The following is a 16,296-nucleotide window of genomic DNA, read 5'->3' as shown; positions in this document are numbered from 1 at the left end:
GTCATTTCGTATTTCACCTTATCAGTTGACGATGTGCAACCTGTATATCTTAAATCGTGACCATAGACCTTATCAGCATTTTATGATAAATGTATTCTCTTTGATATTTTAGGTTAGGTTATCACCGCAAACAACGACGTAACTACGACAGTCAGTGATTGAATGATAATAAAATTAAACCTAAAGCCGCTTTTGCAAGTCATACGATACACGAATTACGGTCTACGGATATACGATTGAATTTTTCATAATATTCTTAGCATTGAACAAAGTTTAAAATTCTTTTAACTCTAAAAAAATCTTAGTTTTAACTACTAGTTAAAATTATTCAGGTAAGCAATATGTTTTAATTATTTAATTTGTGTATGCCCTAAAAAATAATTAGTCACACAATAACAAAGATTTAGCTTTAGCTATCTACCTATGCATCGAACGATGTCAATTATTTCAATTTCTATAATTAATGTTATAGTAAATTCTAATCAAATGATTTGTTTGCTAAATTGGCACTGTGAATGGAATAATAAGTAAATACTAGGTGCCAAAGCTTAAATATTAAAACACTGGGTAAAAAATATAAAATATTTTATTTAAATTGTATCTATTAAATGCTTTTTATACCTGCACTTAATGTTTTTATTTTCAAACAGTTAATATGAAAAAAGTAAAATAAATAATGAAATATGTAAAGCGAATGGTAAACATTCATAACATTTGTCCCTAGTAAATAATATGTCGTGATATATTATCTACCTGATACAAAAACTTAATTTTATGTTACTATTCTTCAATATTATGTATATGAAATATATATTTAATTAAAATTAGTATAAGATCACTATAAATTATATTTGTTTATTTAAAATCTAGGCATATTTTCAAGCTTTAAATTATGTTCTTAACACGTTCAGAATACGATAGAGGAGTAAACACATTCTCTCCTGAAGGCAGACTATTTCAGGTATAAATTTAATTCTAATTTAAACAATTTGGAATATAGTATAATAACTATAACCTTGTTACTCTAAATAATCAATATTGGTCTCATTTTTTAGGTGGAATATGCGATTGAGGCAATAAAATTGGGTTCCACGGCCATTGGCATTTGTACACCTGAAGGAGTAGTATTAGGTGTAGAGAAACGAATTACTTCACCGCTAATGATCACTAGCAAGATTGAAAAGATCTTTGAAGTTGATAAGCACATCGGTATGTAGAAAACTTGAAAACTATACCTCAAGGAATTACTAGTAGATTATTATACTATTATACAAAATATACTGGATAACTTTCAGGTTGCGCAGTTAGTGGATTGATTGCAGACTCCCGTACAATGGTTGAAAGAGCTAGAGCTGAGTCACAAAACCATTGGTTTACATACAACGAACAAATGAGTGTTGAATCTGTTGCACAAGCTGTATCTAATCTAGCTATACAATTCAGTGGAGATTATGATAGCAAAGAACCAGCAATGGTAAAAAATAAATCATCAAAGCATTATTTAAATGAGTATTTGTTATCAGCTATATTAATATAAATTACTCTTTTTTACTTTCAGAGTCGTCCATTTGGTGTCGCAATTATGTTTGCAGGTATTGATAATAATGGTCCACAATTATTTCATTTGGATCCATCAGGTACATATGTCCAGTACAATGCTAAAGCTATTGGATCAGGTAGTGAAGGTGCCCAACAGACATTACAAGAAAAATATCACAAAGTACATACTATTATACATTTTAAAAGAAAAAGACTATATTTACCTAATTAAATTACTATTATTAATTTATTTATCATTTCTATTTTGTAGTCTATGGGATTAAATGAAGCTATTAATGTTATTCTGAACATATTGAAACAAGTTATGGAAGATAAGCTCAGTCCTACTAATATTGAAATAGTAACTGTGACACCTGATAAATTTTACCACATGTTGGATAAAGATGAACTTCAAGAGGTTAGTAATTTATCACTATAAACAAAATATATTTTCCATTTTATTAATTATTTTGATATTTTAGGTGTTTGATAAGCTTGTACCTTTCCCAGAGGAAACCAAGGCTAGTTCATCAGCTGCTGTTTCTGGAACAGTTGCCTAAAACAAATTTTTGTCATAATTTAATCATATATCATTGGTTTATGTAACTTTGGTGAAAAATTATAAATTTACTAATTTTCATATGATTTGTTTTAAAAATTCTTGCTTTTATTTTTCAGCTTAAGAGGACGCCAAACCCGCATGTGTTGTCTCCGTCGTACAAGTGCGTAGCATAGCAAATTTTACGCTCAGCAGATCACGTTTATCTCCGTTATTTTAAAATTTAGAGTGAATTGACCTATTATAAAAACTAAAGGCAAGATTATTACCGAGTGCATCTCATAGGCTTTTTATTATATTTTCATTTTAAGCCGAGTTATGAGTATTTTTGGATATAAAAATTATTTACAATTTTAAAATACTCATAACTCGCTTTAAAATTAAAATATAATAAAAAGCCTATGAGATGCACTCGGTAATAATCTTGCCTTTAGTTTTTATAATAGGTCAATTCACTCTAAATTTTAAAATAACGGAGATAAACGTGATCTGCTGAGCGTAAAATTTGCTATGCTACGCACTTGTACGACGAAGACAACACATGCGGGTGTGGCGTCCTCTTAAGAATGTTGGAATTTATGATAATTCTTAAATATAGTATTAATCAATTAATTTCTTTTAAACAAGTCAATGTCATTTAAAAAAGATTGTTCAACAGAGATAAATATTTATTTATAACAACAAAATTAAACTTTCTCGATTTTTCTTTCTATTCTTAAATTATTTATCTTATTAAAAACTAAAATCAAACTGATGAAGATATCTTTTTATATAACAAAATAAATGTTCCGTTTTGGTTTTTAATCATATTTACTTGCATAAATTGTAAATTATGTATTGCAACTTTTAATTTATTATCCTCTATTGATCCCATTTATAGAAAAAACTATTATTTTATTACAATTTCATGATCAATTTTAAATTCTTTATTTCTTGGCACCAAAACTATGAGATTGGCATATCGTAACTACAGTTTACTTAAAGTGTATACAAAGTTATGGTAATATATTATTTTTTTATTTTAATTAGAGAATTTATGCCTATTAATACATGCCAATCCCCAAAAAGTTCAAAATGTGTGAATAAGCCATAAACACAGCAGTTTATATATACAATGATAAACTTAGATTCAAATTTTAATTAAACTTCAAATGTAATATTGAAACTTAAGGAAAATTAACTTATATAAAGAATAAACTTAAATATAATGTTTCAATAAATAAATATAAAATAACTTCCTGTATTATGAAACAAGTTTATGTCAAAAAAAAAAAAAAAAAATTGATGAACTGAATTAAATATGATCATGAAAAAAATGTGATACTTAATAATAATAATCTTTATTAATGGAAATATAATTCCAATTAAATTTTAAAAATATAATAAAATATTATACAATATATATAAGTAAGAGTGTATGATAAATTCCTATATACTAATCTTCAAATTTATTACAATCTAATCAAAAGGTATACAAAAAATATCTGAAAAAACATAAATAAATTAATAATAAAAATAAAAACAAGAGTTCATTTTATTTATCTTAATACTTGAACAAAAAATTCTATTAAAGATGTGTAAAAAAATCAATACTTTCAACATAATTCCTAGCCGACATTAGAATATTTGATGGTGAATTAGACATATTTGACGTGGTTAAATTTTTTTGTATAAAATAAGCTTTATTTTTTCCCGACAGTAAATGGAATTTATTTTGAAATGTATATTTTAAAGTATTTTAGTGCAATCAATCATATTATTTTGTGTAAAAATTTTTAGTTTTATTTTAAGAAAAAGGTTTTCAAGCGTAAATATGTTAAAAATGTTTGATTCCACTTCGTAGCCTGAATGTGGAGTTTATAGACAAAACATTGATAATATAAGAAATTAATAAAATTATACTTAACTTGGTATGTTAATTTTTAAATATGGATTCCAAATAAGTAATGCATAATCAAAATAAGAACGAACAATAGACTGATATAGAGTTATGCAAATTGATCCCTAAAGTGTGCACATGTGCGTTTTAAAAAACCTCATTTCGCAAATGCTTTGTTTCTTATAAATGTATATGGTCATTAAAAGAAAGTTAAGCCAGACTCCAAGGTCATTTACTGTAGATACTTTTGATGAACTAATACTTACTTAAGAAAATAATTAGGGGTTAGGGGTTTCCCCCGAAATAGTAGGTACAAAAAATAAATTATCTGACCAACAAATGTATTAGTGTATTACTAATAAAATTTCAAAAAAAATAAAATAAATTATTAGTTAATAAATAAAATTTATAAAAGTTTCCTTTCTCCCGTAGTTTGGAAATTAATAGATACAGTAAAATCACCAATAAAATGTATAATAATGCAGTTTCGAAGTGAGTATGACAGTATGTTATAACTTATACTTATTAATAACTGATCAACATCGAAGGCCGTCAATACGATGATGTACGTAATGTAGACAGACGGCGAGTGTAATATTGCCGTCTACCGGAAATTCCAACAACTAACCTACAAATTGTAATAATTAGTTATTAATTATTATCTATGATATTATATTATTATGTAATATGTATATTATATATGTATTATGTATTTATGTATATAGTATAAATGACTAAAATAAAATATAGAAAAGTGTAATACAGTATGAATAATATGATATTTATGAATACCTACTTTAAATTTTTTCAAACCCCCCCCCCCCACCGAAATTTTTTCCTGCGTTCGCCCCTGATATCTGTAATAAATAACATCGGTTTTTGAGTGACTATTAAATTACTGTAAGATCGATTGTTTGAATATGCTCAAGTTAAGTTTATAACCGTTGATCTGTATTGTTTAAAACCATGTTAATTATTTGAAAGTAATAGATAACATAATTTCGTAGGAATGTTATTTACTATTTTAGAAAATAATTTAGGAACAGTTAGGTAACACTATGATTTTGTAAATGTTCAACTAGAATTTTTATTTTTTATGTAAAAATTTCTAATATTATTATCATATGGTATAATATACAAGCACTACAAACAAGATACATTTCTATAATTTGTAAAACAAAATTAAATCATTGTAAGATTATCGCTAAAGGTAATTATCCCAAATCAGCTTATATAGGTAAAACAGGTTCTATATAAAGAACCACAAATTTTTTTTTTGAGAGAGGTTAGAAAAAATGTAACATTAAATTTTTTTAAATTTTGTGTGTTTTTATTATGATCAATAATCATACATTAAATATTGAAAAATTTTCGGGGGGAGTTACAACCCCCTAAACACCCCCTGGATATAACTAGTAACGAAATTCTACTTACACAACTGAATGGAAAATACTGACCTCAAATTTAATTTGGTAGCAAAAACTTGAATACTATCCATCGTCTAAGTACTAAAGAGTTACACATGATAGACTGTTAACTTTTAGACAGTGTATCAATAACATTGCGCATAAGTTTACAATTTAAAATAACATAAATTACTAATTGGCTAACTCATCCTGAGAAGCAGCATTGCCTACATTGAGAACCTCTGCCATAGTGCTAGAGTTTCTGCTGGGTATGGCTAAACAGTTTGAATCATAAAAAAATCAATATTCAACTTAATCACTCAATGAGCAATACCCTCTGGTCTTAGGCGTGGACAGACCTCTTTGGCAGTATGAGATAAACCAATTATGATTTAAATACTTTAAGATATTTTATCAATTCGATTAATTATTATCATTGAAGTATAATAAATAAATACAATAAATAAAATTTTATCAGGTCGTAATATGTATAACAAGTACAGTACGGTTCGCAGGATGGCCATGGTCCACCTAGCCCACTGCACACATCTATGCCTCTGGTACTGGCAAATTGGCGTTGACAGAATGGTTTCTAATTCTTTGCAACATGATGCCACCACATAATTGGTATAGAAAAAACTGCAAGCAGAATGATCAAAATATTTATCTAACACCTATTCTATTGACCATAAAAGTTAACATATCTAATCGGAACAACAATTAAAATATACAAATGATTTTAATTACTAACAAGTATAGTATTTTATTTTCTATCAAGTAAAACTAGTTATAATAACATTATTCATAATTAATATACATATAAAAATATAAAAATATAAAGAGACAATGATTTATAACTGAATGGACTACATAAAATATTATGCATTGTTCACATTTCAAGTATTAGTTTAAACAACCAAACAAATGAAAATAATGAGATTCATAATAATAGTTAAAATTATTGGAAAAGTTTAAAAGTAAATTGCAAGCAATTCGTTCAAGCATTGCTTATGCATTTTAAACATAAATAAAATAAAAATTTATAATGTCCAGATATGGCCAACATTTTAAAATTCTGATATTTAAAAAAATATAGTCACCATTCTAATACTTTGAATATATATATATCAACAATGTTAATACTTTCATATCAACATTATAATGTTATTTAATCGCTAAAATCTTTCAAAATAATAATTTATTATACATAAAAATATGTAATAATGGTTTTACCCTGTTTTATTTTCCTTATACTAAAGTATCATATTTTTTTCTAAAAATTCTTCAGAGTTGAAAATTATGAATACTAGATGAAGCATACTCTGGTCGGTACATGGCACCTTTATGAGAGCGACCCGTCCTATTCGAAAATTCAGAAAACCGATCTTGGTCCATCATTGGCTGTGGCATCAACATAACTGGTTGCAAATTCAATGACTTCCTAGAACCAGCCATTGATGCACTACTGTCACCTAAATACCCACCATTGAGCTCACCTATAGAAAAAAAAATGTATTAATATTTTTTTTATTTACCTAAATTATTAAAACATAAACAAAGTACCTTTGCGCAATGTAGATGCATATAAAGGTTCTGGTTGAAGTTTTATATGCCTAGTGGCTAAAATAAAAGCCAAAGCTGATAAAATAAGTGCATCCACACTTGCAATGACTGCTAATAAATATGCCCAACGGAAATTACAGTCACCAAGACTATAGCTTTTAGCCTCTGGACCACATGTTTTTTGAATATGTGATGAATCCCACCCCATTGGAAAAACAACAATGGACACGATCAGACACCCAGCTAAATATTAAATAGCATTTCAATGAAAAACATATCATAATAATTAGTAGCTCAGAAAATATAATAAAAGAATTGCATACCTGATAAAATGTGTAGCCATCCACAAATAAGGTAAACTGTTGTCGATTGAAATAAGAAGAACAACAATAACATTACCACAATTATTATAGCAATGCAAACTGACACACTGCCAAAAATAGCCGCCACTCTTATGGCTATACTTGGTATATTGGACACGTCTTCTAGTTTTCCCTGACAGTCCTCAACAGCAGTCGTCACACCATTGCCGAAGTAACAGCTGCTCCATAGACCGAACCGAGCAGGATTTTCAGATGTTGTAGTGTCGCCTATCCATTCTGGAGTGATGAAGGCCACAGCTACAATTATTGCGTAGCAAACTGTAAATATACCCCACAATACGCCAACCGCTTTGGAGTTACGCACATAATTTGTGGCGTACATTTGTGAGGAGTCCACATATTCGATTTTGGAACCCATTTCTCAAACAGATTCCAATCGGGTAACGAAATGTAAGTAGATTTATAGCAAACACATCGTTACTGCCTAGTAGGACTCACCGTTACGGAAAACGATTCAAGCAGAAATTGAATGGTCCAGTACTCCAGTTGTCGTCTCGTTTCAGTGAATTTCAATAATTGCCTAGATTATAATGGACTGAGAAGAAATATACTCGGCACCCAGAGACGAGACCCACTTATTTTCTCACAATACATACAATATCGTTAGACATAATAACGGTGGGGACGAAACTCACCAAGTAGTAAGTTGACTACGACTACTAGTTAGTAGTTTAGTACTTAATGTAGTACCACATAGTACTATAGTAGAGGTAGACTGACACTGAATTACTAAAGAACAAAGAAGTGTACAAGTGGTTACGTCTATAATATTATGCTATGCTAGCCTAGAAACAGTAGTAACTATACATAGATAATATCTATGTATCTATATGCCTATATAGTATATTATACCATATAGGAAGTTAAGAGTTTGATAATTGATTTCGTCGAAGACATGGCAAAAAAATAATAGTAGTTTTGATAAGAAATGTCATGGAAGAAACGCTTCATAATAGTTTTAAATAGATTACCTAGTAATAGTCCTAGAGGTTTATGACTTTATGAGTGTTGTTAGGACTTACGAACGATTTTTTTTATATAATAAACAATGTCGAAATTTATGAATTTGTTTATAATTTAACTAATTTCTAATAATATATGATTATTATTAAAGACTATTACATATTATAATAATAACTTCAAATTCTTCAAAACATTACATAGAAACAAAAAAATGAAATAAAAAATCATTTTTTTTTAAATGTAAATATGATTTGTCTCTGACAAACGGGGTTAAGAAGCTTAATGTGCGTATGCGTGAAGAGAAATGTCGCCTAGCTATCTATATTCTTCAGGAAATAAATTTAAAATTACCTAATATATTTAAGCATAAACAAATAACACAATATGAAACGGTTCACCTGACGCATGCGTAAAGCGCAAAATTAAGCATCTCCATTCTCCGTCACTAATAGAGACTCGTAGTTAATATTTCGACAAATGGAAATAAACCAACATTTTCAAACTTATCTGAGGTTTATCGATCATACAGATTTATAACTCAACAGAGAGCTATTACTTATTAACTGTTTCCTACAAGCTACAACTCTAAACTTCGTACAAAGTGATCCCACAATAGAGTTTCCGGATTCGTATACAAAACCTGCATATTGTATGTTTGTAACATAGTAACGTGATAAATCATTAGTGTGTACCTAAACAATTTGCTTGTGTTTACTACACACTGCAGGCTAAAATAATGTTTTCACTTTTCTTTGTCAATAAATAATAAATATTTGTTTCTATATGCAATGTACGTCATATACGCATTATGTGGGCGGTTCCATTTTCCCCCAAAAACGAGATACCATTTTCCTCCAATGACCATTTTCCTCCACAAAAAAAAGGGTTGGTTTCCATTTTCCTCCACATTATTTTCGACTAAAGTTGTGTCTATTTTCCTCCAATATTTTAGCAAATATTTTTGTTGTAGTATTAGTGTATTGCGTTCTGTTTTATAAATATAGAGTAAAGCTAGGATCACATTTTGCGCTTATTGATTAATGATTACACTCTGGTATCGGCTATCTAATAAAGATACGTACATACTCCATACGGGCATATATACGTATAAACTTATATTATATTGTTATACTGTGTATCAGTAAAGTTGTCACTGATTATTATGATTACACACATTGAGTGAGACAGACACACTGCGAATGTATACGATATACTCGCATCAATAAGACTATATTTTTAGTAGCGAGCTGTACGTCGACTAGTCACTATAGTTCTTTTGTTTCATATTACATTTATTTTAATTTAAAAATGTCTGAAAAATATTGAACATAATACCTGAGAAATTTTTTTTTTTTTTTTTTTGCTATGTATAAATTATTTATAGGTACCTATTAACTATTTTATTATTTTATTTATATTAAACATAATGACCTGACAAAAATATTTTTTTTCTATGCTATAAATAAATTATTTATATTACCTACTTTATTATTTATTGGAGGAAAATGGTCAGTGGAGGAAAACGGTATCTCGTTTTTGGAGGAAAATGGATACGGCCCATTATGTGCGTTAGATATTATAGTATATACCCTTTTTAGCTAGATAATACCAGCTATAGGTGATCCTTATAATGTAAGGTTGTAAGACACTCATTATTTTAATAAAAATTAATATTTTTGAAAATATATTTTTATTAATATTTAATGTTTAAAAAAAATATTTTCACCATTATTATCATTTTAGATTCTGAGCGGAGCGAATGAATTTATTGATTTTACAATAATATGTGTATTTTTTTGTTGTGTGATCACCTTTTGGGGCAGTAAAATTACTTAGATTTTCTTCAGCAGCATGTTTTCTGATAGTCTGTATACTTTAGGAGGTCAAAGGTTTTCAATTGCGTCAAGAAAAATCAAAAATAAATTAGGAAAAACAGAAATTTTTAATGTATAGGTACTGAGCAGAGCCTACCCACTTACGTAGGTACCTTTTTTTTCGTATATTTTAAGTGAAAAAATTAGATATTTAATCAAAAAATATATTATTGGTTTAGGCACTTTTTTCCACTTCGTATATATTATTATTTACACTGTGCATTTTTTAAAGATTTAGATTTATTTAAAGCTATATGAATAGCTCTAAAAACGATGAACCAAAATAAATCCCTACAAGTCTCAATCGCAATTAACAGTAATGAAACTCTTTTAATTAATCATAAATCGATTGATATATATACGACGAGTTAAAAAATTATATCAATGTTACTATTAAAAACAAACGCTAAAAAAAAAGAGCATACGAAAAACAAAATACCAAAATATAAAAGAGATTAAAAATGATATTATTCGATGGTTAAATCCTTATTTAAATCGCAGAGAAGATACATCAGCAGCGTCCTATTATAGCAGAATACGTATTAATCAATCAACTAGGACAACTAGGTAATCAAGACTGTATTGATCACAGGATATCTCACAACCTTGACACCACACTTGGACCCAATCAAGGACATAACATAGATTTAATCAATCTATTCTCAAAGAAAATAATTTGTATTACACAGTATTTAAAAAAAAATGGTGTTTCATACTTATATTCATATAATAACATAATATAAAAAATATACGTACTGTGTGTACAATGTATTTGGTCTGTGTTTGTCGGTGTAAAATAATATAAATAAAATACAAAATATAAATATATAATACCCATGCCTTCTCATTATTTACTGTTCGATTTTTTTTCAACCCTCCACATGCAGTACAATTATATGACCGTTATTATTTCATCTAGTGGGTTTGAAAAAATAAAAATAAAAACAGGGTAAAATTATATACCAGGGACTAATCCGTGTCCGAATTGTCGTCGCCACCACTGTGTTTTATTATACGGCAATTATTAATTTTTTTTTTAAAAGCATCCAAAGGTAAAAATTGTATTCGAGTAGGTATTAAGTACATAACGTATGTGCAGCGTGGTTCAAACAGGTCAGGAGACGATCTCGTTAACCCTTTGCCACCGGTTTTTACAACCTATATAATGTATAGTGTATACGTATAAATATATATTATATGTACCTACCACTGGCGTGCTGTAACAGTGACACTGCTGCAGTTTGTATTATATACCTATATATATTATAAATAAATATATTGTAGTTATATCTATAGTTCTTTGAATACGTATTATATGAATACGTACCTATGTCCTATACATGTCATATATTATGTGATCATAAGAACTGCAGAACCTCGAAATGATCAGGTGTGCGTTTCTCGTATATAGACATATATTCTTCTCTTAACAGTATATACCTCTACGAGTCTACCCCTTTTATATAGCCCGGAGCGGCGCAGTTGTTCAGCCCGTCCATCCCTTATTATCTTTATTATTGTTATACACGCTCACACCCAATTAAAATACCACCGATGATATTATATACTATATTATCACATTTACCGTTGTGTAGTAGTAGGACGAATTAAATGAACGGTTTGCCACCGAAGTAGGGTTGTCAGTGAAGTGATTGTTATATATATACATATACGTATAGATGTAAGTATATAATTGTTCAGATACCGTACCTATATAATATGTATAATGTATTCGGTAAAAAGTATGTGAGCTTATGTGTTATTTCATATGTTAATTAAATAGTATAGGTACCTACATGTAGGTATATATAGTATACAGATTTTTGATTTGAATAAAATTAATAACTAAATGATACTAAACCTTTTTTTTATCAATATATGAATATTTATGTTCAGTTTGACATTAATAAGAAAAAAGGCGGGTAAGTCGTGTATGTCGCTCTGCTGTACAGTAGGTTACAAGTGGGTTACTGTAATGGATGGAATTAAATTTGAATCCAATGATATTATATCATTGTATACGAAAAACGATTCTGAGCGAAGACGGTTTATTTGTCTAGGATATATTATAGATTATTAAAAATTTTCAAATCTTAGTTTTAAAAAGAAAATTTTTTATGAATTTCTAGCTTAAAATAATTTCTGTATTTTCGTGATTTTTACATAATATGTTGTCAAAACTCAAACTTTGAATGCTTAAAAAAAAAATTGTGACTATGTATTCCTTTTATTTTGCAACTGCTATTGTAAAAATATGTTAGGAGCCTTGTATTAAATTTTCAAATCTTAGAATTAAAAAGGAAAACTTTTATGGATTTCTATCTAAGATAATTTGAATATTGCCGTAATTTTTACGTATTTAGTCAACATTTGAACTATAAATGCTTATAAAAAAAAATTGTGACTATATATTTTTTTTATTTTTCAATTGCTATTGTAAAAATTTATAATGAGCCTTGTATTAAATTTTCAAATCTTAGATATAAAAAGAAAATTTTTTATGAATTTCTAGCTTAAAATAATTTCTGTATTTTCGTGATTTTTACAAAATATGTTGTCAAAACTCAAACTTTGAATGCTTGTAAAAAAAAAATTGTGACTACGCATTTCTTTTATTTTTCAATTTTTATTGTAAAAATATATTATGAGCCTTGTATTAAATTTTCAAATCTTAGAATTAAAAAGGAAAACTTTTATGAATTTCTATCTAAGATAATTTGAACATTGCCGTAATTTTTACGTATTTAGTCAAAATTTGAACTTTAAATGCTTATAAAAAAAAATCGTGCCTACGAATTTTAAATATTTTTTAACTTCTATTGTTACAATGTGTTAGAAGCCTTGTATTAAATTTTCAAGCTTTTCTACCGAACAAATAAATTTTTATCGATATTTATAGAAAAAAAACTAATAAAGTTGAAAAATTAAAATGTCAGTAAACAGCTCAAAACAAATCTAAATATTTTGAAAGTTTTATCAAATATATAACACGCCTATATAAACTTTCAGTCAAAATTTCAAGTATCTGTGGTAATTTGTTTTAGAGTTACATCAAAATAAATAAATCGCTAAAAGTGAAAATCCAATGTTGTAAAAATTTAAATTTCAAATGCTTATAAAAATTTAATTTGAATTTCAGGTGGAATTTTTATTTGTGATAAAGATTGAAAAACTTGTAAGGAATCTTGTATTAAATTTTTAAATCTTAGATTTAAAAAGAAAATTTTTTATGAATTTCTAGCTTAAAACTTTGAATGCTTATAAAAAAAAATTGTGACTATGAATTTCTTTTATTTTTCAACTGCTATTGTAACAATATGTTAAGAGCCTTGTATTAAATTTTCAAGTTTTTCTGCCTTACAAATAAATTTTTATCGATATTAATTTTAAAAAAACTAATAATGATCGAAAATTTGAAATACCTATGAATAGTTCAACTTAAGTCGAATTTTTTTGAAAATTGCATGGTGGATAGAATATACTTATATAAACATTAGGTGAAAATTTCATGTATCTATGGTCATTTGTTTTAAAGTTACATCAAAAACCAAAATCGATTTTGTCGAAAAATGAGTGTGCGTAAAATTTCCCGTTTTTCCCTTAATTTTTAGTTTGTTTTTCTCAATTATTTAGAAAAGTATTAAGAATATTTTACTTTTGACCCCCCAAAGTACCAACTAGATTCACTTTTTGATCGAACGAGGTACTGAAGTCAAAAATCGAAGCATTTTTACTGCCCCAAAACGTGATGACAGACACAAAAAAAAAAAAAAAAAAACACATCATGGTAAAATCAATACATTCATCGCTCCGCTCAGAATCTAAAATTGTGAAAATACAAGTCAAGATGCAACTGAAATTATTACAAAAACCGTAATTAAAATTGAATATTATAGCTGGCTATAGCTTTAACTGCATGTGTTATTTTATAAAATTTTGAATTAAACTATAATGTACACTACCTAGTACCTATACAGCCACACATGACGTTCAACCACTAAATATTTCGAACGCATGACCTGAATTTTATTCTGATTTTTTTACTGCATAAAGCCATAAATTACATATTAAAATTACTTTTATTTTTTTTAAATTATAATCCATCTTATAGTATTCAAATTTTAATTTTTTAATTTTTTAAGATTTTTAAAGTTTTGTTCTTAAAAATTTGCTTACTGAGAAGTGTGAGTTAGCAAAAGTTTTGATTTATATGCATATATGAATATGATATTATATTACATATGTTGTATTTATCCTATTTAATAACAAACTATATTTGCAATTTTACTATGTTTTGTGCGATTTTGTAAGTTTTTTTTAGAACTCAGTTGTGGTGCCGTAAACTATCGTAAGTAAAGTACATTTATATTACTTTCACCAAATTATTGATATTATGTTCGAGTGTTAACTAATAGGGATAGCTACATATTATAATGGTTACTTCGAGAAAAAAGTAAACTGACTACAATAATAATATGTATAATGCATATGCATAATACTATACCATAGGCGCAAATAGACAAATTATTTTGAGGGGACTAAAGCCCCTCCTATAATATTTTCTAAAAATTATATATTCTCAGTACTAATTACTTACTTTTGAACTGGGGGGACTTGGCAAAAATATGGTGGGACTAAGTCCCCCCAAGCCCCCACCTATTTGCGCCAATTCATACTACATTAACTAAAAATAAAAACTCATAATCGAATATTTCCGATCAAATACCTATAGAAATATAGGTAAACTAATTAATTTTTTTTCAAAATTAACATTAATCAATCGTAACAAGTACCTAAATGTTTCTTTCTCTTCCGCAAGCAGGTTTATAGGTTATGTTAAATTTGTATTATTATCAAGGACTTGAAGATTACTTATACCAGAGTAACTTAATTATTTTTCTACTCGGTCTTTTCTATTATTGCTAAAATTGTGGTATTACATCATGATATCCGTACGTACATCATTGTATCAACTATCAATCAACAGTGATACACATTCTATAGGTATAATAGTCACACACTACACAGTTTGCGTGACACGTCATGTCATTGCGACTCACGATTATTACTATTATTATTATTATATATACCTACGGTACGACGGTCGTCGGATCACACTGGAAAATTACACGGTCGGCCGGCCGGTCTCTTTGATGACCGACGATAATAGATTACATCGGACAATTACACATTGCACGCATGCTACACACTAGCACACGCACGCATACACACAGTTTTAGATTATTTGTGTGTGTGAGAGAGAAAGAGAGAGAGAAAGTACTGCTGTCTGCTGTGCGAGCTGTACTTAGACGCTCACAAATAAAATAATAATACATAATATGCAAGCGACAAATTGAATTCCGTGTATACCGAAAAAATTGAACGCCCTTCCTGCCCGACTAGTTTAACCTTTGAAAACTCTCATTCGGGGCTAATCGTTTTTGATCACACGACGCAGCACCATTATGATAGGCTTATAATATTAATTATAGTCACTTTTTTTTACTTACATTTACTCTTATAGGCGAAACCCAACTCGTATGGGTTAGGTCAGGTTAATACATTATAGTAAAATTGCATTATTGCAGCTAATGCCATATTATCGATTTATCGAACCTAATCTAACCTATGGATCGAATATGTAGGTACAATTTTCAATGTAAATATAAAGAAATAGTTTCATATTATTAGTGAAGTATACACACTTAAATAATTAGGTAGTCTTTATATTATATTATATATAGAAGATACATTTAAGTATTAGGTGGTAGTTGTCTAGCTATTTCAAAGAAATTTAACAAGTTTCAAAAATAATTTAGATAACCCACAGTATATATACATATTATATCGGCTATCGAGCTCGTTATCCACTAGAATTAATTATAATATATTTTATTTTTAATGAGCACGGTCAAACATCAATATATTTAAAATCTCATTGTGAGCTGAGATTTGAAATTATTCCGTATTTAAGTGATTTTTTTTTTTTATTATTGCAATAAAAGGCTTCAACATCACAGGTTATTAGCCTAAAAATAATTATAAGTTAATAACTTTATTGGGAGACATTTCTATAAAGGGGGATGTAAAATATGTTATGTACAGCTTTTTTTTTTTAATTACATTAATT

At 28.0% G+C, this 16,296-nt stretch overlaps 2 protein-coding genes across 3 annotated transcripts; one reads left to right on the top strand and one right to left on the bottom strand.

The window, feature by feature from the left end:
- Nucleotides 1-174: 174 nt before the first annotated feature.
- On the top strand, nucleotides 175-2,179 carry LOC149054410 (proteasome subunit alpha type-5-like). The gene is made up of 7 exons (XM_089230253.1): nucleotides 175-332; nucleotides 871-961; nucleotides 1,056-1,209; nucleotides 1,296-1,474; nucleotides 1,559-1,720; nucleotides 1,811-1,957; nucleotides 2,022-2,179. The coding sequence occupies exons 2-7, from the start codon at nucleotides 893-895 to the stop codon at nucleotides 2,097-2,099; spliced, it is 789 nt and encodes a 262-aa protein (XP_089086379.1). The 5' UTR covers nucleotides 175-332; nucleotides 871-892; the 3' UTR covers nucleotides 2,100-2,179.
- Nucleotides 2,180-5,806: 3,627 nt separating this feature from the next.
- LOC107168118 (Tetraspan membrane protein in hair cell stereocilia) lies at nucleotides 5,807-8,129 on the bottom strand. 2 transcript variants are annotated; one of them, XR_001506191.2, is made up of 4 exons: nucleotides 7,270-8,129; nucleotides 6,947-7,189; nucleotides 6,617-6,879; nucleotides 5,807-6,022 (listed from the first exon to the last, which is right to left on the bottom strand). XR_001506191.2 is itself a non-coding variant. In XM_015517418.2 (3 exons), the coding sequence occupies exons 1-3, from the start codon at nucleotides 7,685-7,687 to the stop codon at nucleotides 6,668-6,670; spliced, it is 873 nt and encodes a 290-aa protein (XP_015372904.1). In that variant the 5' UTR covers nucleotides 7,688-8,129; the 3' UTR covers nucleotides 6,495-6,667. The 2 variants fall into 2 exon arrangements, 1 of the variants encoding a protein (XP_015372904.1); XM_015517418.2 differs by lacking the exon at nucleotides 5,807-6,022 and having other exon boundaries at nucleotides 6,495-6,879.
- Between the last annotated feature and the right edge of the window lie 8,167 nt (nucleotides 8,130-16,296).

The sequence above is a fragment of the Diuraphis noxia genome, unplaced genomic scaffold (assembly GCF_037042655.1).
Source record: "Diuraphis noxia isolate RWA-SAM2 unplaced genomic scaffold, SU_Dnox_SAM2 contig0007, whole genome shotgun sequence".
NCBI lineage: Eukaryota > Metazoa > Arthropoda > Insecta > Hemiptera > Aphididae > Diuraphis > Diuraphis noxia.
The sequence above is the reverse complement of the archived record's forward strand: the minus strand, read 5'-3'. Positions and strand labels throughout refer to the sequence as shown.